Genomic DNA, 26,290 nt, shown 5'->3' with positions numbered 1-26,290 from the left:
TATATGCACACACATATATGTAAAAAAGAATGTGTGCACATTTCAAGTCCTAGCTACCTTTCACAGATCTACTTCCTTGACTCCCCCCACAAATCTCACCTGGATACAACATCCTCCGCAGCCTGCTCTAAGACAATACCTTGCACCTGCAGTTGTCCTGTCTTTTTAAAGACTCCCAGCAGAAATGGTGAGTTTGTAGCTGAAGATGAAGTCAACTCCATCTTCTGCATATCAAGGTCACCTGGATGAGCTTTTATGTAATTCAAATTATCCACACTGGCACAACACTTTTGAGAAAAACGATACAAAATCTTAGTTCCCAAAAGCATTGGCCAAGCAACTGAACAGTCTGATTTTAGTTAAAGCACAGGTGGGTTTTTTTGTGTGGATTTGATTATTTCCTATTCTAGGGAACTTTAATAAAGTATTATCCTGGTCTGTCCATTGGTATATTCAAACAAGACACCTCATTATCTCTGAAAACATTTTGGAAGGGCGGTATGTAGGTATTGCACTATTAAACAGATTTGGAAGTTTTCTGAATAAGAACCCAAATCTGAACTTCCTCAGAAACTTACAAGGGGGACACAGCAGGATCATCCATACACACAAGTACCATGCTCTGAGTAAGTCTACCCAGTCACAGTGAAAAGGACTGGCTGGAATTTTCCCACTAAAGCATAAATATCTTTTTCAGGCTACACTCAAGAGTAAATATGTGCAATGCAGCTAAGAGATGCCTGTCTTTTTAATGAAATGCAAACATTTTAATCACCATTCATCTTCATACCTACAGACGTTACCCCCAAATAAGTAAATTCATTGCACTCAAGTACAATAAAACACACAAAAAGCAGACAGTAGGACGGCTTAAGCTACACCAAAATCTATCTGAAAACTGAAATTCAAATGACTGAATTGTGGATGCACCTACCTTAACAGAGCTGCACAAAATAATGTAGAACCCCTTTTGATGGTCTCATTTACCCATCAACACAAAAGGAGTGTGTGTATTCCATTAACTCCTGATAACCCTTGGTGGAATTTCAACAAGTTTTGTGCCCATTACCAGTATTTCTCCCTTGTGTTCTCAGTGTTTATTCTGGGTGTACACAGAAGGACAGGGAGTACAAGAGATGCATTTTAAGCTCTTCAGTCTAAATCCTACTTTTTGACTTCCTGCCTTTCCTAAATATTAAAACAAACAACTCATTTCTTTAAGACCTTTTTACATTTAAAAAGAGTTGGTTGGACTGCTTAATTGTGTTAGCTGAAACGCAAACATATGAAAAGGAAAGGGTTTTGTAGGAAAAACATCGAAGAGAAAAAAGAAATCAGATTTCATCTGGCCTTCCCATCATCGCTTAGAGAATTGTTTTGCAGTTACATCATCAGGAAATAAAACACTATCCTCTGAGGACCCCGACTCTTTACAGAAGGGAAAAAAAGGAAGGGTTGTAGTTCATATCAGCCTCAGAGGGGTTCAGCAAAACTCACATATTTTGTCATATTAAAAAAAAAATGCAAAAAAGAAAAAGCTCCCTTAGAAGAACTGATTAACGAAGATGACTTGGAATTTAATTTTTCCTTTCCAAACTCTAGACTGAGAGCTAAGCGGAAAGCATTGTAACTAACCAGCTGGCAGCTTCTAACGACTCTATCACCAGCGAGGGAAAGGCGCTGCCCCAGCCCCAACCCCCGCACGCTGCCGCCAGCCGGGGCCGCCGCGCGTCACCGGGCTCTCCGGGTGCCGGCAGCCGCCGCGCAGCGCCTCACGTGGCGGGGCGGTGACGTCACGCCGCGGCGGGGCGGGCGGGGGCGGGCGGGGGCCGGTCCCGCCCCGCCGGGGCCGCGGGATCCCGCACCGCGCGCGCAGCTCGGCGCCCGCACACGGAGCGGCAGCGGAGCCGGACGCCGCAGGCAGCCGGGCAGGTAAGGGCGGGCGGGGAATCCGCGGGCAAGCACTGGCGCTCCGGGCTTTCCCCACGGAAAGTCGCTTCCGACACCCAGGGGTGAGGGCTGAGAAACAATTCAACCCCCCAGAACAGCACCAGGAGACCTAGAAGATGCCCGATTACTCGGAAGCGGGCTGACTTATTTCAAGCGTTAAAAACTGTATTTTAAACAATTCCTACAGAGCCAACAGATGAGGAATTAATGTAATGTTAAAGACGGAGGTAGTTATGAATGACACACACTTTCCAAATGATCGGATAAAATCATGACTGTATTTAAAGCTGTGGAAAGACTCCAACAGTATTGTAATATATTAGGTAGAGCTACTGCCTCTCTTTATGCTGCATTTATATGCATATGCTATATATTAGTAGACATGTGTGCACATATGTTTCTAAGCGTTTACTATACTTTTGAACAACTTTTACTGTAGTTTACAGAGGGATGTATAAATTGCCGCAAACATTACTTTGCAATAAGATTATGCTATGTCTGAGAGAAACAATTGTAACTAGTTTACTTACTAACAAACTTTTCAACTCCTACACACTGCTTCCCTCTTCTGTGTCTTGCACGCAACTGTCAAATCACAGGAGGATAGAACTGTCAGATTTTGATGAAAAAACTTTAAATCCTGGTCACCAAATGATGAAGGTTTCAAAATCAGAATATCCATGGGTCTCTTCGAGGCTTAACTCCACAAGATACTGAACAGTATTGTGATTATTAACTTCAGAAAAACAAAGAATGGCAAATAGCTCCGATGAGGCGCTAAGCACCTTGGAAGATTAGTGTGCTTATAATTCACATCTGCATAGCATACAAAATTACACTGTCCTCTCCTTTGATTAAAGACCAAACCCTGTCAAATCCTTGTTTGTAGGAACAACTGCAATTAAGTCAATTGTACTATCCTACTTGTGAATTTTAACTACTAAGCTTGCTCTCAAGAGTCTTACGTGTAATTTAACATGTTACAACAGTAAGACTCAAGACCTTCAAACTCTAACTCTTTCTAAAAGTTAAAACTTTTTGTTGTATGTTTTCATTTTCCTCAATAAGAAATAAAATCAGCATTAAACGTTTGGACAAGGGGGGGGGGGGGGGGGGGGGTGTCCCCCTCATTTGAGGCTTTAAATCCCGCAAAATCCTTGTTCAAGTATATCTTCAAGAAAAATCACAGCTGATACAATCATATGCATTGCTGTACTTACTGTCAAGCATATGTGGATTTAGGGACCATGTGTCAACGTTTTCATGACTTTTTATTTTTTTGCTTTAAACAATAAGAAAAAAATAACTAGTAATTTTCCACATGCTTTAAAAAATGTAAATATATAGAGAGACATTTCGTTCCGAAGATAATTCAGGTATTTGTGTATTATTAACCTTGGCATTTTAGATAAAGGTCACATCCACGTTTCCAAGATAAACTTCCTAACTTCCTTGTAACAAGCAAAGTTTACACCTCTGATGATGCCTTGAGTCTGCCTAGCTATAGAATCAGGGAAGAGGGCACTATACAGTGTATATATAGAATGAAAAGAATCCTAACAACCAGAACATACCTAAATTCATTGTAGAAAACCAATACCCCAGATCAGTATCCTAAGCCCTTTGCCATCCCTTCTGCTTGCTTTTTCTGCCATATCTCGAGCCTTGCAACCTGTGTCCTAGTATTTTAAGATCTCTTCACTGATAAACAATAACTTGGTCTCCTATGCATGCTGTATCCAGTGGATTTAACACTTAATAAATACATTGTCAAATTACAATGTGGAAAATAGCTACAGTATGAAAAGATGTGTTATGAACCAAAGTTAAGTAACAGACCTCAAAAAATGTGCAGGAATAGAAAAGATAAACTGAAGTCAAAGGACTACAGTATGATGAAGAAAAAATACTCTTTTTTTCTGTATGTAGAAAATGTAGAAATGCTACACATGCAATAAACATTTTGATAAAGGCAGTAACTAGAAAAAGCCTACCCATAGGTAAGAGACTATTTCGGCTCCTCCAACTCCAGCGGAGAAGGGAGGTAACATCTACCATTAATTTCTGCTTTAGCAATATCTAAAGTACCATCTGTACTGTGAATGGTGCTAGGCTAATACGAATGATAACATCTATCAAAAGCCAGAAGAACGCTATTTCCCATAACCAGTCTTCCTTAGATCAAAAGGGAAAAACATTCTTTGCTTAATACTTACAGGACCAATTTTGCTCTCATTTATACTGCTAAGAGTAAAAAAATAACTAGACTGGGGTATAACGATTAAAATGTCTCACTGTCATTTCTCCCCATCCCCCCAGTATTACAGTCCTTAGTTTTATCAGATTTCTTAATAGGGAATTGAGAATATCTAATTTTAAGCAATAAAAATGTTAGCTTGTATCACTTAACAATAAAAGGAGACAGTAAAGGAAAAGAATTATCACATAATTCAGTCTTCAACAGCTGTACTTCTTCACTTAAATTTTTTATAGTATTTTTTTACAACAATCCAATGTAAAAAGAAAACATTTTAGAAACAAATATATCCTCCAGAAATGAAAGACAACTTCCTATCAAACTGCATTGACCCTTTGTTCCTTCCCCACCATTTCCCTTCCCTCCAGTGACAAACGTCATGTAACTACTGACAGCAGAATTTTTAGAGATTTGATCCAGAAGACCACAGGATATAACCTACACTTATTTTATTTTCCCCATCAGTACTAGTAAAATCAATTTATTGCTTGATTTTTGCTGAGTAACAGCACTTTCATATTATTTACCTAATACTGTGATGAATTATCACATGTGCCATTGTTATGGGAGAAAAAACCAGCCTGGTTTTACTCTCAGCAACTTTCCCCTTGGCATGGGCAAGTGAGCAGGCACTGCTCCTCTGAATCTCTCCTGCAAACAGCTTCTCTCAAATCCTGGGTGTGACATTACCTGAATACAGTTCATTAAAGAAGCAATTAAAATATCTAAGTCAGAGAATCCTAAGGAGTTTACAATGTAGGAGGCATTCCTTTAAAACCATCCTATAAAATCTTAGTTGTGACTCATTACTAGTTACCCTCAATACTTTAGCCTGTCATCAAGATGATTTGAACTTAGAAACTATGCTGTACCAATAAAAATAAATTCTTTTTAATTGCTTAGGCTTTATTTTCTCGTATTGAATTGATCCTGCCATGGCATCCTTGAGGTTTATGTTGAGCTTTTTTGAAGTGGTTGAAAGCTTGGTTAGTTCAGCCATTCACTAAACTGTATTACTCAGCTCCAAGAGGGTAAGAGGCATTGCTTTAAAAACTCTTTTAAGTTTAGTGCCCAGTCTTGTGATTTAAGTGAAGTAATGTAGATTTTGAGTCGTAACACCTCTCAGTATGTCATGCTGATGTTGAAGTTTGCTGTGTTTCCTATCAGCGGGTCAAAAAATCACTTTGACTGCATGTCAAGGCACCATGTTACTTTTGGAAGGTCAGTAACAGCAGTCATGCTGATGGACCAATGGAGCACGCTCAGGCATTCACAGCTCACTTTCCTCACATCTTCACAAATTCAACAAAAATATATTTGAAGATCTTCTGTGGCAGTCTGTAACCTCCAGTTAAAAACAGTACAAAACCACCACCTCTCAAACCGCTGCCTCCACACCAGAACAACAGAACTGAGTGACAGGGAAGAGGTGGGTGTTTACGCAATGAATGAAGGCTAGCTGAGTGAACACCCAGCAATATCATTGTATAACCCTCATTTACTAATGGAAAGCTTGGGGGTGAAAGTTCAAACCAACCTTGCTAGGCAGCATTTCAACATAACTCAATGTCCTACAACCTCGGTCACTCAAGTTGATAAATGCACGTATTCTCTGTCTGTTGCAGAAGTCACCCCTTCTGCTACAGTTCATTGTGCATATCACGATGATGTAACACAACTGCGTGACTTTAGCCTTGAGCTGGGAATGGGACCTATGAACGACCACCAGAGAGTGGCTGCTGAGGTAAACAAGCAGAACTTGAGCCATTTTGTTTCACACTGCATGCTCATAGAAGCTGAGCAACCAGAGCCCACAACCACCTAGCTGCTCATGCTCAAGCTTCAAAAACCTTTACAGGCATACTTCAGGTAGGGTACACAAAGGTCCAGTGAATGACTGAAAACGTGGATGGAAAAAACAAAATACATCTGACAAGAAAAACATTAATCTTGAATACATTTCAGGGATATGAATCATTGCATCAACCAGATTCCATCGTCCCTTCTAGGCTCTCAAAGGCCTGGGAAGCAACACAACAACTGCAGTTAAAAGATAGGTTAAAGTTCTTAAACATCTGACTTAAACCTAATAATCAAAGCAATTTTTTTCAAATTCATTTCAGAGAGTGGATTTAAATAACTTTGGTCTTTTTTATTGGAGAGAGAAAGCTTACATAGTGTTTGCATAGCAACTACTGCAATGAGAGCATAAGAGAAAGAGGAAAAAATGTAAAACCTGAAATGAAGCAGCATGTTGCTGCTACCATGAAAAACACACACAAGACGGGCTGTTTAAAAATGGATAGTAACGCACTCATAAAACTTGCATTTTAACTACATATTGGATTTCAGCACATGAACAAGCCACCTTAGAGAAAGTGTAAGCTGACTGAATTCTGTCAGCTTTTTAAGGATTTAATTAATATTCTGGTAAAATGTGCTTAACTCAGTAATTAAGTCAAATTATCAAGAAATTTAGGGAATTTTATCAACCATTAAGCTTGGCTGACCCAAAACTAATGTGTACCCATCACATTCACAAACATGATTCTATTCTACATAGCTACACAGAGGTTTCTCAGAAGTAGCCTAATACCACAGTTAGTTTTGTTTTCAGCTTCAAAATGCTCCCCCAGTCAAAGATGTTCTCAACCTCAGCAGAGCTATTCTGTTTCAGATTACTACCTAGAAAAGAGGAAAGTGAATTACATGAGCCTAATTTCTTTCTCAAATTTTGGTCACTTGAACACGGGGGCTACAACAGCTCCACATCTGCAGTAGCCAACTCCTGTCCTAAATATCTGAAATCTAATGCTGAACATATTAACTTAGATGTAGGAAGGGGGGTGGGGGTGGGGGAATGCAACTTCAAAGCTGAATAATTTTCATAATTTGCAAAATAGTATGATAGACTCTTTGATGTAAAGAGAAACATCTTTTCACTAGCAGCCAGTATCATTCCCAGGTTAAATACTGAAATTAGCTTCAATGAAAAGGCCACCATGAACCTTGGCAGGCTTAAAACTTCCAAAATACACATTTCAAAAAACCTATCTAATATATAAATGGGTATGTGCATTTGCTTGCATATGTGTAAGCAGAGCAGAAGGATAAAAAGCCTCTGAAATCAGCAAGTACAGCTTCAATACAGGTCAATTCAAGACAGACAAAACAGACTGCCTATGAGGTTGCTGCAGGGATGACACCAGCCAGAGGGCAATGTTCAGGGTTGTGCTAGGAGGTGTGCATACTGATTCCCTTTTGGGAAAGCAGCAGACAACAGCTGACAAGAATCTTCAAGCTTACATATTTTGCTAACCCCTACAAAGGAGGGAAGAAAATGTAACATGGTATACAAATGAGCAGCCACTTTGGAAACTGCTTGCCCTGGTTTTGTTCAATCAGGATTCACGGGGGGGGGGGGGGGGGGGGGGGGGGGGGGGCGCAGCGATTAGAATTTGACAAGGCAACAGTTTATAATCTGTAAACTACCCTCTCATACTTAGGCTAACCACAGTTAACCAAACAACTAGCAAGTTCTGTCTAGAGATAATTGTGTCTTTATTTTCACCATTTGAAACCACGTTATAAATTAATTATAAAAGCTAAGATGTATTAGATCAGAAACATACTGGGCATGAAAGCATGCTACAGCTCCTTCATTTCCAGAGTGGCTCAGAAAATAGGAAAATATAACCTAAACATCACAGACCATCAGCCAAGAGGCAAGAAAAGAGAATCAAATAGGGTGTGTAGCCAAATGCCCCTCAGGCACATAACGATACTGAGTTATAAATCAATTTGGGGTAGAATAATGAGGCAGAGAAGTTTGACTGAATTAACAGTTGTTTGAAGAACAGGGAACTCTTGGAGTCTTAAAGTCTTCATACGAAGGGGCAAGGGAAGCATACATGCACATAGCCCTCTTCTTTCCTAAAAAAGCCTTTTTTCTATGACAGTTTCTGTAAGGCAGAGAAAGAAACTGGAAAACAACTAAAGATGGAAAAAGCAAGTATCTCTCTTGGCTTTAGGAAGACTGTTCAGACCAATTTTAGAAGAGGTTAAGAAACCACTGGTCACAGAATAGCTAGAACTAGTTAAAACCACTTTGTCATCCTGACAGTTTAGGAGTTTTTCCTAAGAAATAGAGAAGCATCTATTTCCCAAAGCAAGCAACAGTTACTCCAGCTGCTGGATGCACATGGCAAGAAGCTACCAGAAAAAAAAAAAAAAAAAAAAAAGCAGCTCCTTCCAGATAAAATGCTTCTAGATACAAACTGTAATTGGCACTTTGAGTGGACATGCGACTAAAGGACCTAATTTTCTTTAATGTTTAAGCAGGGTATTTGATCTTTAACACAGTGAACTACAAAGGCTGCAGAAGAAAGGAAAATCTTACTTCAGCACACCATAATCAACAGATCTGAGAGTAAAAGATGTTCTTTTGTTAGACAATTCATCACAGATGAAGAGGCTACTTAAATTACTATTTATTATTTAAATATGTGAATTAAATATATGAAGTAAACCTTGGTTAGAACTATAACCTTTAAAAACATTCTCAGACTATGATCTTTAGCTCTCTGCTGTAGCTTCCTACCCTGTAGTCTAAAACAGCGTGTGAGTCCTCTTTGAAGAGGATCAGTTTGGAGAAACCATGTAAAGTTAAATCCTTAACAAGAGCACCTATGCTAAGGATTAACACACTTTAAACAAACATGCATTGACTTTACACCTTTAGATAATTCACCAAGTGCTCCCAGGCTGATGTGGCCCCAGGTCCTACTGAGACAAGAGAAAATGCAACTTCCAAACATCCCACACTTCCCCCAAATCTCAACACATTCAGATATAGGAGACATACTGCAAGAAGACATTTAGCAAGATTAGGACAGACAGCAAGAAAGTGAATTATCTCCCAGGGAGCAAGTCCCCAGAACTACAGGGCTTCAATACCCAGAAGCAATTTGTAAACCACTGGAAATAGTTTTAATACAATTTCTGAAGGTCACATACTGCAAAACAGGAAACTAGCGCCATTCTTCATCATTTGTCGCTTCAAAGCCATCTTTAGCTAGTTAACCATGCTGCAGTGCATTGCCTCTCACCTGCATCCCCCAAGATGAAGTGCTGGCCAAGTCAGTCTTAGAGAAAATGGACACTCTCACATTATCAGGTCTACAGGAAGAAGATGCGTATTTAGCTTCAAAGTGAAATCTCTGTTTGACATTACTGTTATTACTGCTCTTATTACTTCCAGTCTTAGCTACTGGAAAATGGTGCAACTGTATCAGCAAACCTAATTAAAGTCTTTTGCCTATTTGGAAATCCTCAACTATACTGCTTCATACAACCTTGCAACAAAGGAAGTTTAAGTTATCTCAGCTAAATTTGCAGTAACAATTAAGGGTCATGTTTTCTGTCAAAAAAAAGGAACGGGGTGCTGCCCAAGCCCAGTCTTCAAACACTCCATATTATACACATACACAGAGCTACTTCTGGAAGTATGCACACCAGAAAAAGGGCTTACTTTTTGTCTTAGGATGTACATATATGGTAAGGATTTTATGGGTATGAACAGGACCCTCAGGTAGCCACAGAACTTCATCCTTCTGCACAGGAGTGACCCCACCCACATGATACCTGAGAAATGTTTGTCTAATTGTTTTTAAGTAGCCCCATTCCTCCAAATGATGGCAAACTCAAGTCTTCCCAGACAGTCCCATTCAGTACTATAGTACCTTTATTTAACTTAAAATGTTTAATCTGTGTGGTTCTAATCACAATTTCATCACAAATTGTTGTCATGTGCATTGAGCTTGTGGAGAACACACTGAAGTTTGCAGCCAACTTCCACCTCTAAAAGCAAGTGGACACTGTATGCCTGAGCAGCTTATCCAGGACTGGCAGCAACAAGGATGCCACCAGTTCAACAGAGGAAGTGCATGTGGCATTATGGAAAGTTCTAAATTTTACCACTGCTGGTGATGAATATACAAATAAGGTCGTGGTTAGCATAAGAGATAGGCATAGCACCTTTCTGCCCATGGATGAAAGTGTGGCCCCAGACATTTATTTATATATAAAATGTGTGTTAAAATTGTTTTAGAGAACATCCAGTTCCTGTAAATGTTATGGGAAAATGACATTTATGACTAACCAGTCTCCTCTGAGTAACATGATGTGTTTTTGTTGGCTGAGTGCCATTTTCTGTCATACCAAAAATATTAACTAAATGAAGTTAAAAAAAGGTTGTATGAATCTGATCCTTGCACAGTTATGCCCAGTTCTGGTCAAGACAGCAGCACTAGCACTGCCCCAGGTGAATCAGGTACTAGAAAAGCACCTATTTTCCCAAATGCCCCCCCAGAAAAAAAAGCATCCATAAAAGACATCCACTTTGAACCTACACACTATGATGTTATATACAGAATAATAAAAAAAAAGCACAATCAGAATACATACAGGATTTATCTACGGGAATGGCTTAAAGAAATAGAAAACTCAGGACTGTTCTCTTAATCTAAACCAAGTATTTTTAAACTAAGATGATTTAAGGGTTACAAAATTATACAGAACTGAAGCAACTGACACATTCAGGGAATCAGGACTTCTGCAAACACCTCAGTCATTTGAAGGATGCAGATTAAATACCCAAGACAAAAACTCAGCCCTCCAACTATTCCATCAACAGTAAACACAGCATGGCAGTGGTAACTAAGTAGTATTTGCCTCGTACAAACCAAACAGACATGGCTGGGGTGATCAGTGCTAGTAACAGCCTGACCAGAGATTTCCAGAACTTGGCCAAGCTGCATTCCCTCGTTTTTGCCTAATCTTCCCACAAGGAATGAGGGGGAAGGCAGCCAGGGCTCTAAAAAACACTTTCCAGGAGCTCAGTTAACTCCTGCTACAATTTTTCACTTGCTAAATCCTAGCAGTAGGCTGCAATGGTAAGGATTACCAATATTAACACTTCGAACGGGCAAGGCAAACACATCCACCTGCCCATGGAGGGGAAAAAAAAATAATGGAAAATCACTGTCCTGTTTATCTCCGTAGTACAGAGTGTTTTATAACACCTGTGATTTTAAAAACAGCTCAATAACTGTGGTCAAGCAATAATGTTCTAGCAGGAATTCTTGAAGTATACATTTAAGACAAAGGTTCATAATAAAGACAAAGGATTTCTCCCATCAATTTAACTTCTTGTGATGTGATGTCAAGTATCAAATCATCAAATGCCGTAATTTCAATGACACAGTCATCTAAAAATCATAAATTATAAAAAGCAGTAGTTGTCTTGGTTTATTTTGCATAGCTACCATACTATTAACACCCCTTTGGGTTAATACTAATTCTCAAAATAATCTGTTACAGCAAGTCAACAGTGCTTTTCCTTTTTAATAAATCTGAAGTGTAGGCACAAAATTTTACTTGTTAAAGATGAAGAAAATACAAAAGCAGGGCCTGGATTAGTAACTGAGAAGTTATGCCTCAGCCTTGTTGCTTTGACCCCTATACCAGATCTCTTGTGTTTCATCTTTCCATTTCCTTCTGAAACCTTTCCATCTGTAAAACTATAATTTCCTGGCTGACGTAAATTTGAAGAGTTCCAAATTCTGGTGTTGCATCTGAAATTACTTGCTTTATTTCTGACTTTACAGGCAGTGTGGAGAGAGGGTGAGAGAGACAGAAAGAAGAATTAATCTGCACTGTGGTAATACAAAAAAATCTCAACTAACAAACCCCAAGTCTTATTCCCATGAGCCAGTGAAGTTATTGATGCATTTAGATTCAGAACACAGAGGATTAACAGTCATGCTACATGCACAATTATATGCCACTGAAACGCAAACAGTAATAGATACTGATTTTAAAGAATACCTGAAATAGCTGTTAAATCTAGAAAGAGGGAAGAAAAAAGAAGAGTGCATCTCAAAAACAGTGACACAAAGCCCAGATCACAGTTCATTGTGCCATGTTTTCTAGTAGCTGAACTCTGGGACCCAGAGTTTTTAAGGCTAAATGAAAGTAATGCACATGCATATTGTGGTCTTGTCAGGTCAGCGCTCCTTTACAACTGTTTTTCAGAATATGCAGTCAAGGACAAAAAAAAATGAAAACAAAACGAAACCATGCCAACAATTTAACAGGATAGCAGCTTCTTCATTGCCACCTAAAAATCCTGCACTTTCCTATCAATCCCAGACATTGTGGATGGCTACCATTACAAGATTATAAGTGAACAGACAATAACTATCACCTTGAACATTTGAACAGTTACTGCCCAGAAAGCATTAATACTTCTTACACAGGACTGTTGTTTTGATAGGTGATTTCTAAGAACATCTAGATACAGAAAGACTATATAATTCAAGACAGAAAATTATTTTCTTAAACTGAGATTTCATGAGAAAATACTGAATTTTAGCCCTGAATTAAAATTAGTCCAACTAGAAATGAATGTTAATTCAGTCTTAAATCTTAAATTAACCAAAATAAATTCGTTAAAAATTTCTCATACCATTTACTGTCACCAGATTTACACAGGATTTTGTAACATTTATAAGTGTCAGTATCCCTGTATCACCAGGAAGAATTTTCAGCAACAGAGTAGTTGTGAAATCATGGTCACAAGCAATATTACTGTTCCAGATTAATTATTTTTTAAAAGAATATACTATCTGTGTATGTTTACTCAGCATCACAGCTAAACGCATCTCATTATCCATCAGAAATTTTGCCTGTTAACCCATAATTGGCAACACCATTCATCACATACAACTTTTATTAAGACCTGTAAAGCAAGTCAGCATTTTAAGCATCAGATAAAACAATAGTTACTGTGTGGTAGTCTGTGGAGTAATAAGCTGAACTCACACACCCTCTCATTAAAAATCCTCATTTTATAAAATATATTTCCTTCTCAGGAAATTTGCCTTACACACAATAACTTGTAGTTCAGAGACACCATTTGTGGAAGTTTGCATTCCCACTATAAATTAATGATTCAAAATATACATATGTAAATAATATACTGGAAAACAAATTTTAAAATAAGTATTCATATTCTGTTGGGAAGTGCTGACTGATTCAGATAATGCCAACAGATTACACAACAGCTATGGTATGTTGCTGCTGCTGTAATTTCAAAGGCTTTTGACTTTCTTTATGACAGGGGGAAAGAAGAAACATTAATAAAGATAACAGAGCACCATAAAAGTAGCTATAACATATGTCTTCATAAAAACTGCACATCAATAAGTAGAATTGTAAGCAAAGAAAAAAAAATGTATAGCCACCCTAAGATCAGAAACTCATTTTAATAAATCCAAAATTTTGCAATAAACTGTGGAAGGCACAGACAGACTGGCTTTCTTCTGAAAATAAGTATTTAACTGCATTGGTGTCAAAGATTACAACAACTTGTAAGACTCAGCGGAAATGATGAAGCATGTTTCTTCTCTTATTAAAGGCCAGACCATGGCTTATTACTAACTGGGAAGAATGCCTGAGACTAAAGAGGCATGACTTCATCTACATTTAAAAGCTTTCAGCTTAGTGTTTTTATTTGCATTGTACAGGGGAAAATTCAAGCACATGTCCAAAAACTTTCAAAGAAAGTCTCCCTCATGTTATAACCTGCAGAACCTCTAGAAAGCCACATCTTTTACAGAGGGAATCGTGAAAGAACATGAGCTAGATTAAAATATATAATGTTATAGTTTACAAAAAAAAAAAAAAAGTCAGACATTCAAAGTCTCTGTCATTTCTGCAGAATGATCTGATAAAAATAAAGATATTGCTAAGGTGTATATTAAAATCTCCTGAATACTTTGGTGGAAGGAATGATAAAAGTACAGCTTTACAAACCAACACCTATTTCACTTGCATCCATACAGAATGCAGCCTTTTCTAAAGCTGTCATTACAAGATTGCTTAAACAACAACAACAAAATAATCATTTTTATTCTTATGATTTTAAGAATAATGATTCATTCCAGAATAAACTAAAAAATTTTAAAAATAAGTGTCTTGCAATCTCAGTGTCCCATGCTTTGTTTTCCCTGAAACTCAAAGGAAAAGCCACTCCCTTAGAATCCTAAAAATAGAAGTTAAACAAAGTCTATACCATAAAGGTCCCCCCATGACACCAGGAAACCCCACTTAAGGACAAAATGGTATCACATGACACCAAGACAATGAACTGCTTTAGGAGTCCCCACATCTAGCAGGGAAAACATAGTCATTATGTTGCTTAATATAATGTAGTGTAGCCGAAGCTATACATATTAAAAAAAAAATCTGGAAAACAAGACAATCCCATTGAATGCATGGTATTAACACCAAGAAGCTTTAGTATGCATACAGAGGAAATTGATTACAATGAGCAGAAGAGAGCAGACACAAAACTATCTCTTTAAGGAAATAAAAAAGCAGGCAACTGGTATTGCCAACAACTAAGATAGTAAGCCACAATTAAGCAGTTATAAATAACAGAAGCTCTGAAGAAAAAGTAGTAAGACACTGCCCTGATTCTGCTTAATTACCTAACATTCATGTTCATTAAAACAGTTTCCAATGCCAGTTTTTGCTGGCCTGGATTCAGAACGGGTTCTTGTAGTCCTATGAAGTCAACTGCTTGGAATTATCTGTGAAAGCTTTGACTAAATGATATACCTACCTTTGCCTAATATGAAATTACATGATCATGAAATTCAACTGGAAATGAAAACAATAAAAATATTTTATTGGCTAGGGAACTGCCTGTTCAGGATTTTTAAAAAAAAAAAAAAGTATGCCAACTTTTTTTTGACCTTTGAATATTTTTGGTAAAATTACTCTCTCAAATGCTCCGGATACTCTGACTTAAAAGTATGCAAAATATCACAAAGTGCTTTTAGCAGTTACAGCACTTCTGCAACTGAACATGTGATTCACCTTAATTCAAATTATATACATAATCAAGTCCTGACCTGCAGAAGCCAGGTTCCCCAAGAAAAGCTGACCAAAACCAAGCAATGAATTTTTTCAAAAAACCCAAACAAACAAAAAAAAAAACCCAACATCAAAAAACTCAAATATTTTTGGGTCCTCTCTCATTCCAAAGTGCACGTGTGCAGACACAATTGCTGTGATGTACTGAAGCATGAAACGGGAATTCAGCAGCCAAGGAAAAATTCTTTTGCAAATACTAATGGACTCTCAGCTGACTTCTTACAATATCAATCTTAACTCTGTCCAAGAAATTATTATCTATTCAGTACTGTTGAGGGCATTTTCTGTATAGGAATACATGAATAAGCATACAATTATGAAAAACAAGTGCAAAAACTTATTTAACTACACAACATCAAATAAAGATCCCATGCCTAATACATCCCTTTTTATCTTTTCAGAAACATTAAAATCCTTTAACTCACTGCTTCTACACTATGCTCTGTAACTAAAGTTCAATGGAATGATTTTATAGAAGTATTTTTTTAAAAAGATATATATCTCAGGGGTTAGAAATATTTACTTGTATTCCTGTTTGGATTTTAAAACTGTATTTTATCTTTTGAATGAAGGAAACAATTTTAAATAGCCTAAAGTCTTTTGGCAGAACCAAAGAAATGGAATCTCTTGAAAATCCTTCTCAGTTTATACAATTATCCAGGTCTGATGCCAGCAATTAAGGCAATTTCATTCAAATAAGCCTTGCAACACAAACTTGATCAGAGATTGGGTTAGACTGCCTCACTCAAGCACTCAGTTTAGGCTGGAACCTCAAGTGCTTTGCTGAAGCAGATCTTAAGCGTTCCAGATAGCTTGAGAAATGAAGTTATAAAAGGAAAAGAAAAAAAAAAAAAAAAAAAAAAAAGAGAGAAGACAGAAAAAATACAAATAGTGCATACAATGATAACCACTGGAAGAACTGCTGGGATTGTTCACTCAAACATTTGTTAACCTATTTTATTTACTATTTATACACAATTATCTTACCTGCATTGTAAAAATTATAGTGTCCCTGTGAAAATTACAAATGTTTGTTAATATTTCATGTAAAACTTTTCTTTCTAAAGCAATTTAAGGGACATCGCTCATTGTAGCATTACACTTTCATTTGGCCGGACAGGTATCAACTAGTTAATACAGCAGTGTCGGGTAAAACACTCAATGATTTTGGTATTAAGAACCTCAGCTAAATTTGCCTTACAAAAATGGATTACCGTGAAGCAAGCTAAAACTACTCAAATGCTAGTAAGCCCAAGTCTATTTTAACAGTATTAATATAAGATGTCTTAACTTCATGCACACACAAAAACTGAGCTCATTCCAAATGAAATTGTTAGTTATGCTTCTGTTATGGTTTTATATCTATGGCAACAGTAAATCATCAATTGAACTTCACTGCTAAAGCATTTAGAGACAAGGGTGGGGAAAGAAGAGAGATTTTTACACTAAAAATCTCAAAGTAGCACTGAAAGTGGACAAAAGTTTATACACCAAGACGACAGTAAAAAGCTGCCTTTGAAGATGGTGCCGTCTTCTTTCTCCGCATTTATTGTTCTGTCAACCAGCAGCACTCCTTCAAGCTCATTTCACAAACCTTTCCCTCTCTACTCCTACTTTTTCATCTTTTTTCCCCATTATATTAATCGATTGTTGTAAAGAATCTGGGGCTGCTTTAAGTCTTTGATATCAACTTCGTTTATTGCTGCTTCCCATTCTGTCAATTCTTCATATAAAGCATTTCATTACATTCAATATAGCGCAACTTGCACACTAAAATAAAAACAGTGAGGATGGTGAAGATGTTGCAAGAAATTTCAGTCGCAGACTTCTATATAACATCACCATTAAATGAGATAAGTCTAATGGATAGCTGTAGAATGGCAGGGATGACTTCTCTCTGTGCAGGAAAACTACAATGCTGCCAAGAGGGATGCTGCTGAGGCAGCCTATTAAATGCCCAGAAATCTATGTCTCCAGTCAGTCAACAGCTAATAAAGAGCTGTGCAGAGGAGGCCACTATCTAAGCTCTTCCTGAACTAAAGGACGGTTGCAACAGGAACTTGTCCACAGAAAGCTGTAAAGACTCACCACTTGGACAAGGGCATCACAGTAGTGACCAGAGACAAATGTAGGACAGAAATCTGAAGTTTCAGCAGCAACTTCAAGAGGGTCATCATCACATTTCAGAGGGGGAAAAAACAAACTAAACAAAAAAAAACCCTCTCGACAAACAAAAAGAAAGCAAGGGGCCTCAGCTACTGAGCCCTAAAGCAGTCATTTTGTGTAAGTACAGTCCTGATACACAACCCCTTTCGTGATTTACACAACTGGATACGTACCATACATATCAGCAACAGCAAAAACATACAAATTCTAATACTTTATTGCTTCAACCTAGGCTTTACAGATTTTTACTTAATACCAGAATATACTTAAAGGTTGGCTGTGGGAAAAAATTTAACTGTAAGGAGGAAAATGTGCTGGCCAAACCTAGTCATACCTCAGACCAACTCCACAAATCTCTCCCCGACAAAGAAAAGCCTACAGAAAAATCCAATTATCGGAGGTATTTGGTGATTTTTTAGGATCTTACATAAACAAATGCATAACCTTATCCCAAGTCTATATTAAATTAAGTATGTTGCATCTCAGTAATGTGAGTACTAACATAAATTTGTAATACTAATTTTGGAAAACCATTAAGAATACCTTCAAGGAATCATCATGTAAAAGCACGGTTGCACTTAGGTGCATCTGCAAGTTTTGGATATAAGACCAAATCCAAGCCTAACAGACAGCAAGATGGTTGGGCTTTCTTAAGTTCAAAAGGCACAACCTGAATACCTGTTTATCTGCTGACTGCATTTTTTTTGTGTGCATACCATACAAGGTCACAAGGCCTGCATTTTCACTGAGGACAGACCTACAATGTTTAATTTTGCTCTAATGTGCTGCTTAGAAATTCACATTAGGCAGCCTGACTAACTGCCTAGTGTGGCTACATTTCCTTCACATACTTTAACATCCACAAGGTTTAATCACAAAATATCATAAAACATCAGGATGCTTTATAAGTAACTGAAATTTATTAGGAGGTTTACAATGCTGTAAATTATACCTGCCCTTGAGGGTTGCACTGATTTAATTTCTCAACCACTATGATAATCACATCTCTTAAAAGAAAAATACCAAAGCCTTGCATGCACATACCTAGCCTCAGCAAACAGCCAAGATTCAGTGTTGTTCTAGCGCAGCATACCAAGAAGTTGTATTGCACTAATACCTGTCAAAAGCTGAAAATGTAACCTAAGATATGTAATTACTGAAGTTACTCAGTCTAAATGATCATACTTAAGTGCCCATTACAAAAGAACTTCTGAGTAGAAAGTAAGGCCTGTGGGCCCTTCCTCATGATGCCACAAGGACAGATCTGCTTATAGTTACAAGTGGGTGTTTATGCATACCTGGTAGAGATGTCACAGTATTTCAAATGTGTTTTTAAATGCCCATTAAAATGACTACAAAATACAGTATTATTTCCTCCCACAGACTGAAAAAGCTTCTTGAACAAGAAGCAGCACATCAGGCAAAAAAAGAAAAGGAAAGCAACAAGAAAATAGCTAAACTGAAAGAAGAACTGACTAAACTGAAATCCTTTGCTTTAATGGTGGTGGATGAACAGCAAAGACTCACTGAACAGTTGAACCAACAAAGTCAAAAAATTCAAGAATTAAACATTTCTGCAGAACAAGCACATGAGAAGCTGGCTTTTGCCGAAGCCAAAGTTCAAGAAGAGAAGCAGAGAGCCAGCAGGCTGGAGGCTGAACTTCAAGCCCAAAGCAGTAAGATTTCCCAAGACCAAGAGGCAATGATGGCCAAACTAACTAATGAAGACTGTCAGAATCGTCAGCTTCGGTTAAAATTAACTGCTCTCAGCCGACAAATCGATGAGCTGGAAGAGACCAATAAGTCTCTACGAAGAGCAGAAGAAGAACTGCAAGACCTAAGGGATAAGATAAATAAGGGAGAGTGTGGGAACTCCATGCTTATGACCGAAGTAGAAGAACTACGGAAACGACTGCTAGAGATGGAAGGAAAAGATGAAGAGCTCATAAAAATGGAAGATCAGTGCACAGAACTTAATAGAAAGTTAGAAAAAGAAGCATCACAGAGCACGAACCTTAAAGGGGAAGTTGACAAACTTAACAAAAGAATTATGGAGCTGGAGAAATTAGAAGATGCTTTCAACAAGAGCAAACAGGAATGTTACTCCATGAAGTGCAACCTAGAAAGAGAAAAAATGTTAACAAAGCAGTTGTCCCATGAGCTGGATGGCTTAAAAGCTAGAGTTGGTGAGCTTGAAGCAATTGAAAGCAAGTTAGAAAAAACTGAGTTTACACTTAAAGAAGATTTAACAAAGCTGAAGAGTCTAACAGTGATGCTTGTGGATGACAGAAAAACTATGGGTGAAAAAATAAAGCAAACAGAAGAAAAGCTGCAAGCTGCAACTTCTCAGCTTCAGGTGGAACAAAATAAAGTGATGTCCGTTACAGAAAAACTAATTGAGGAAAGTAAAAAGGCACTGAAATCAAAATCTGATGCAGAGGAAAAAATGTCCAGTGTTACAAAAGAAAGAGATGAACTGAAAAACAAACTCAAAGCAGAAGAGGAGAAAGGAAGTGATCTTGTTTCCAAAGTGAATATTTTAAGAAAGAGACTTCAGTCACTGGAAGCTGTTGAAAAAGAGTTTCTGAAAAATAAAATCAAGGAGAGTACTAAATCCAGCACCTCCTTGCAGCAGGAAAACAACAAAATCAAAGAGCTTTCTCAAGAAGTTGAGAGACTTAAGCAGAAGCTGAAAGAAATGAAGGCCATAGAAGATGATCTTATGAAAACTGAAGATGAATTTGAGTCTTTAGAACGAAGATATGCCAACGAACGGGACAGAGCCAAGCTCCTATCAGAGGAACTGGAAGCTGTGAAAATGGAAGTGGCGAGGTATAAATCAACAGAAAAGGCAGAGCACAGTGAAGAGCAGCGCCTTTTTAAGAAGCTCAGAGAAGAGGAAGCTAAATCAAGTCACCTTTCCAGAGAAGTAGATGCACTGAAAGAGAAAATTCATGAATACATGGCAACAGAAGACCTGATCTGTCACCTCCGAGGCGATCAGACTGTCTTACAGAAAAAACTCCTCCAGCAAGAAAACAAGAACAGGGAGTTAACAAGAGAAATGGAAAGCCTCACAAAAGAACTGGAGAGATACAGACGCTTAAGCAAGAACTTCAGGCCTGGTCTCAATGGAAGGAGAATTTCTGACTTGCAAGTTTTTTCTAAAGAAGTCCAGACAGATCCAGCAGACAATGAACCACCAGATTATAAAACCCTCATGCCTTTAGAGCAAACAGTCATAAATGGGCAACTGTACGAAGACAGTGATAATGAGGACAAAGGCAACAACGAGGAAGAATTAACAGTGTCTTTCAAAAGCAACCCATCCATTGCAAATGTCGTGAACAAAAAATTATGGATCCCTTGGATGAAGTCCAAAGACAGCCATCCTCAAAATGGAAAGATTCATACAAAGCAAAATGGTAACTGCGCACAGACTGGAGACCTAGTGCTAAGCCATACACCTGGCCAACCTCTTCACATAAAAGTAACTCCAGACCATGGACAGAACACAGCAACGCTTGAAATAACTAGTCCTACCACTGAAAGTCCTCACTCCTACACAAGCACAGCAGTTATACCCAACTGTGGCACTCCCAAGCAAAGAATAACCATTATTCAAAATGCCTCCTTAACACCTGTAAAATCAAAAGCAGCAGAAGGTTATATGAGCCCAGAACAAGTAATTTCTCCTATTACTATGGCTACTTTTACAAGGTCTCAAACTCCTGAATCATGTGGTTCTTTAACTCCTGAAAGAACAATGTCCCCTTTGGCTTTACCAGGCTCGAGTTCTCAGGAACAAATACTCTCCTCAGAGCCTTTGGAAACGGGAGCCAAGCATGCTGTTTTTAGAGTATCCCCAGACAGGCAGTCATCATGGCACTTTCAGAGATCTAACAGTACGGGATCAAGTGTAATAACTACTGAGGATAACAAAATCCACATCCACTTAGGAAGTCCTTACGTCCAAGCTCTCACCAATTCCAAGCCCATCAGCCCTTGTAATCAGGTGCAAGACAACAGAACTCCAACACTAGCTAATGGCCTACCCAGTAAGCCCACCAATAAAATCACCAGCAGTATTACTATCACACCAACAGCCACTCCTCTCCCACGGCAATCACAAATTACAGTAAGTAATGTCTATAACTGACCCTCATCCATGCTGACATCCCTACCAGCAACCCATCCTGTTTTTCATCCCAGCAAGAATTATTTGGAACAGCCTCTTTACTTTGGGAGAGATCTGTGCATGAACTATACAACAGTATATGGAACTAACGTTAAGTTTTGCCTGCTTAGTGTTATCAAGTGTGCACTTACTGTATATCTTCTCATTGAATACAGTTATGTAAAATGTTTAGTCTTGCACTTGTATAAATGCATCTTTATGTATTTCCATTTTCAAAATAACTCACACTACTTTTGACTGCAACTTGCCTTGGTAAAATATTTTAACATTACAAAAACAGTAAATAATTGATTATTTTTATCATTGCTTGCAGAATATTTGTTTGCTATGTGTATTTTGTATTTTTTTGCATGTACGGTAGAATTTGAATTAAGCCATAATATTGCCTGCTAACTTCAGATAAGACTTGATTCATTATCTTCCCTGCTATTTCCCAACTCCTCCTAGCCCTTTCATTTCAGATAATTACCAGTACAACACACACAAACACTCAAAATATTATGTAGCATATCTTATTATAAGTTTATGATGCTTACATCATATGTTCCAGAGCACAATCTCCACTTTTCCTTACCATCTTTTTTACACTGTTTGGTTAAAAATCTTTTTACACCCCTTCTGTAAACCTTCCTTGTTAAGTGAGTTCAGAAGCTTGTATCACAAAATTACTCTCCCCAAAGAAACCATTTTTTCCCAATACAACAGAAAAAACGCTTTCATTTAGGCACACTGGCAAACAATAAACAGCAACACTTAACGTTCCTAAAGGATAACTCAGAATGAATTCACAGAATATTGAAATTTCATCTAAGCTCCTAGCCATCAGTTCAACGTATAATATACATCACACAGGTACACCGAAGAAGAAATAAGGCTAGCAAACTGTGGCATACCTTCATGTTTTCACGTAACAGGCAGAGAAAGCCTGACGGAAGCATTACGAGCATAGTACTAGACCAACTCTCCAAACATGTAGCCTCTAGGACTACGATACATAGGAGTACCATACAGAGTAGACAAAGAGGTTAAGCTATTTCAATGAATACAGTATCAGTGCCTAAGAAAAGGACAGAAATGTAAGCAATTCTGTCCTTTACACGTGCCAAGTAGTCAATCCTAACTTCTCAGAGAACAATGCTAGTAATGGACCAACTTCACGCTGAACATGAATCAGCCCAAAAGGCCTGGACTGCACTTTCAAATGTCTCTTTTTCTCAAAAACTAAACTGCAAATGTAGATCGGAACAGTTGTTCCGAATTCCAAAAAGTTAAATGCCTATGTGTCTTATGCTTTTTCCCCCCCACCCCGCTTTTTTTTTTTTTTTTTTTTTTTTGGGGGGGGGGCAGGGGGGTGTCTGTGTGTGTGGGTTATTTTTTATATAATTCACCCTCCTTATCAACAAGGAAGTTTTCAAGAAATCAGAAAGTCCCTATTCACTAAACACTTATCTTTATTCAGCTTACATTATCTAGAGAAGAAAATATAATTTCTGTGCTATAGCTGAGCAACTGATTCAGCAAAAGACTTTGGCACATGCTTTCACAAAACAAGGGAACTTTTATAATTTTAAGTCCTTTTGATGGACAGGAATCTAAATGGTTACAACTGTAGGTAGTAACTGATTTTAGAAGAAACAGATTCTATTGAAAAGCAAAGCCCACCACCCATACACACTTCTTCTCAGTAAAATTAACAATGGGAAAAAAAGGTATTAAATTATAAGATATGAGGTAGAAATGGAAATAGCAAATGTATTACAGTTGAGCAGTGGCAAATTTTAAAAAGAAAAAACGTGGACCTACACAAGCCTAGCTTAAAAAAAAAACCTGATACAGCAACTCCTGAAGTTACCGGGCTTTGTAAGAGCTCCTTCTTACTTATTTTGTCTCAGTTTATCTTCAATGACTGCAAAAGTTAAGGTCTGAGTCAGAAGAATTACAGTCTTACCCTGCAAAGCAAACTGGCTCTCACCAGCTTCATCAAAACTTACTGATTAAGACAGCAGCCAACACTCAGGCAAGTCAAGATTATAACAACTTTAGAGTATGTTAATTATACAAAGAAGTTACTTAACTGCATTCAGGTTACACATTCTTAACTGCAGGGCTCATTCAAAATCAAAAAGCAGTCCATTCAAAATACGTGCTCTGCACTTCTAGGATTTGAGTTACTGCATATCCTGCTGATACCTACCCAAGATCTCTGCAGGGACGCATTACACGCATGGTACTGAATAACTGCGTCTGAAGTATGCACTTGCCAGTGTACTGACAGACACCAGATTGTCCAAGCAATTAAACTATTAACAGTTGTCCTCCAGAAGCACTAATATTTTCTTCAGTTAGACTTAAAAACTTTGTAGGAAAACCCCACTGTATTTCATACCTGTGTTCCAAAATACACAGAAACATGTTGCTCATTAACCACCTGGCTATCTATTAAAACATCTTATAAAAGAAAAGCACAAATCAGGACATAGCAATAAGCACACTTAGTCCTTTGGACAATTACCAAGCTACTATGAAGAAGGACACTCAGAGTTTAAAGTGAAGTTTTCAACACAAAACCTATGTGAGAGTTCATACCACTTATACATTTAATAATTAAACAGGACAATACTTCTGTTCCTGTCTTTATCCTTACACTCATGATGGTTTACCAGTAACTGCCCAATTAGCAAAAGACAAAGGAAGGAGCTACTCATGACCATTAACTCCTACCTAAGAAGCACCACCACTGCATGTAAACGAACTTGTTAGGTTTCCTAAAAAACACACCTTGATTAAAGGAGGCTTACATTCCCCTGCTAATGAAATAATCTATGCATAGATCTTAACTGACTGCACAGTGGATTTTTTGTCATTCATTTCAACGGATGAAAAATCAATTATTTTGCCTGAAAATAAGATTTGCAGAATAAAACAGGTTTGCCCTGTTCAGATTCCCAAGATCTATTTCAAAGCACGCAGCAGAGAAAATAAACACCTGGATGTATTTGTTGAGCACTGCAACTTAGTTCTGTTCAAACAGTTAAGTAAGTTAGCTGTAATTTTATGATAAAATAACAAATAGGAAGCATAGCTTAAGGACTCAAATTACCAATTTACAAATAAACATCAAGTTGTTCAGATCATCGCTCTGCATTTCAGATTATTTCCATTTCACTGAGTGGGAGTATTCACCTACTTCCTTGGCAGACAAAGAGAAAACAGCAGAGCAAGGAGAAAATTAAACGAGTTGCCTGCAAATTGATTTAAACAGTGAACAAAACCCATCAAGCATAATCATATTTCAATTCAACCAAGTAAGGCAGCTTTTCTAGAAATTTCAAGCATTCCATAAATGGTAAGTATAGCTGTCAGTTTGGAGGCTGAGACTTTTGTTTTCAGCATTTACCCAAAAGCCTAAAATCTTGACAGGTATGCAATGATTCAATTAAATGTTAAAGGGAGATACATTCACAAAGTAAGTGCATATATCAGAGAGAATAAACTGTGAAAGAAACCATAAAAGCAGTTTTCAGCAGACCATAATATTAACGCTTCTCTTTTCCAAAACCCTTAGCAAGCATCTCCTCTGAAGTCTAAAAATCTACCCTTTCCCCTGGATGTTAAGTCCCCGGGAAAATAAAGGGAGAATCAACTGATAAAAAATAGCAGAAGTCACCAGCCTACTTTCCTTCACCTTTTCAGTTTTATTTTGGTGAGTGAGCAAAGGAACACAAGCAAGGGCAACACAAACAGTTCAGTGCTCAGCATTTTTAAGTAACTCTTTTTATGTGATTACAAATATTTCTTCTGAAATATTTACTTTTTGTCCTTACAGGGAGGATGGATGAGGGGTGGGAGGGAAAAGGAGGAAAAGAAAAAAAAAAGAGAATAAGAAGCAATAATGGTATTCTGAGAGCAAAGTGCCCATCCATCAACTAAGAGGTAGTATTTCAGGTTATGTAAAAACCTCCCTCAAGTAGCTAATTAAGAAGTAGAATTGACAAAAAATTACAGGAGCAGCCAGCTATTCTTCCTGATCCAAAGCACAGTAGATAATATGGTGTCTGGGGACAGAATGCAAGGCTGTAATAAGAAAAAAGATCTGTATGTAAGTATGAATGCAAGAGTTAAGAAGGCATGCTCCCCACAGTGGGGAAAAAATAATCAGAAATAGAGCTGTACAGCACTGCTTTCTGATTTAGACTGAATGGATGCTGCAGGGTTAGGTGATGGAAATGGAGTAACCATCTGCGGGATGACTTTGTCCCTAGGAAACAGATACTGAGACAGGCAAAACAAAAACTGACAACTGCCTGATCTCCAGGCTAAAGCAAAGACAACCAAAACATTATGTTACCAAGAAACAGAAAAAGGCCTTATGGTTCAAGTACAGCACGAATGGGTGTATAAAGACATTTTAAAATTAACACCAAGTACTGTAAGTGGGAAATTGCTCAAAAAAAAAGACAAACCTTAAAAATTTATGAAGCATGAAGTGTTTTCACAAATCTGCAGTCAGTGGCCCCAAAATGTAGCAACATATTTTGAACACAAAAGGAATTCCATTTGTTTTTTAAATTTAAGTTAATTTAAATTGGTTTTAATCAATGACTCTCCATCGGTCAAGCAGTGGCCTGACATCACAGAGTCTTCATAAAGGGATGGGTAAAAGAAGCTCCTTCCCTTTCTTACCCCTACCACATCCCTCATCACACAACACTGCCCTT

General features: G+C 37.8%; 2 protein-coding genes across 3 annotated transcripts in view; one reads left to right on the top strand and one right to left on the bottom strand.

Annotated features, from left to right (window-relative positions):
* The window catches only part of CMSS1 (cms1 ribosomal small subunit homolog), a 237,252-nt gene that overhangs the window by 199,219 nt on the left and 11,743 nt on the right, over positions 1-26,290 (bottom strand). The window lies entirely within an intron of this gene.
* On the top strand, positions 1,834-21,872 carry FILIP1L (filamin A interacting protein 1 like). Of its 2 annotated transcripts, none has more exons than XM_040583204.1 (2): positions 1,834-1,932; positions 18,758-21,872. In XM_040583204.1, the coding sequence occupies exon 2, from the start codon at positions 18,873-18,875 to the stop codon at positions 21,531-21,533; it is 2,661 nt and encodes an 886-aa protein (XP_040439138.1). In that variant the 5' UTR covers positions 1,834-1,932; positions 18,758-18,872; the 3' UTR covers positions 21,534-21,872. The 2 variants fall into 2 exon arrangements, with proteins under 2 accessions (XP_040439138.1, XP_040439137.1); XM_040583203.1 differs by lacking the exon at positions 1,834-1,932 and adding an exon at positions 5,575-5,951.

This window comes from Falco naumanni, chromosome 2 (genome assembly GCF_017639655.2).
Source record: "Falco naumanni isolate bFalNau1 chromosome 2, bFalNau1.pat, whole genome shotgun sequence".
Classification (NCBI taxonomy): Eukaryota; Metazoa; Chordata; class Aves; order Falconiformes; family Falconidae; genus Falco; species Falco naumanni.
Note: the sequence above shows the minus strand (reverse complement) of the source record. Positions and strands in the feature narration are given on the sequence as shown.

Excerpts from the sequence above, each read along its gene's own strand:
- FILIP1L (XM_040583204.1), top strand. The coding sequence starts at position 18,873 with ATGGTGGTGGATGAACAGCAAAGACTCACTGAACAGTTGAACCAACAA.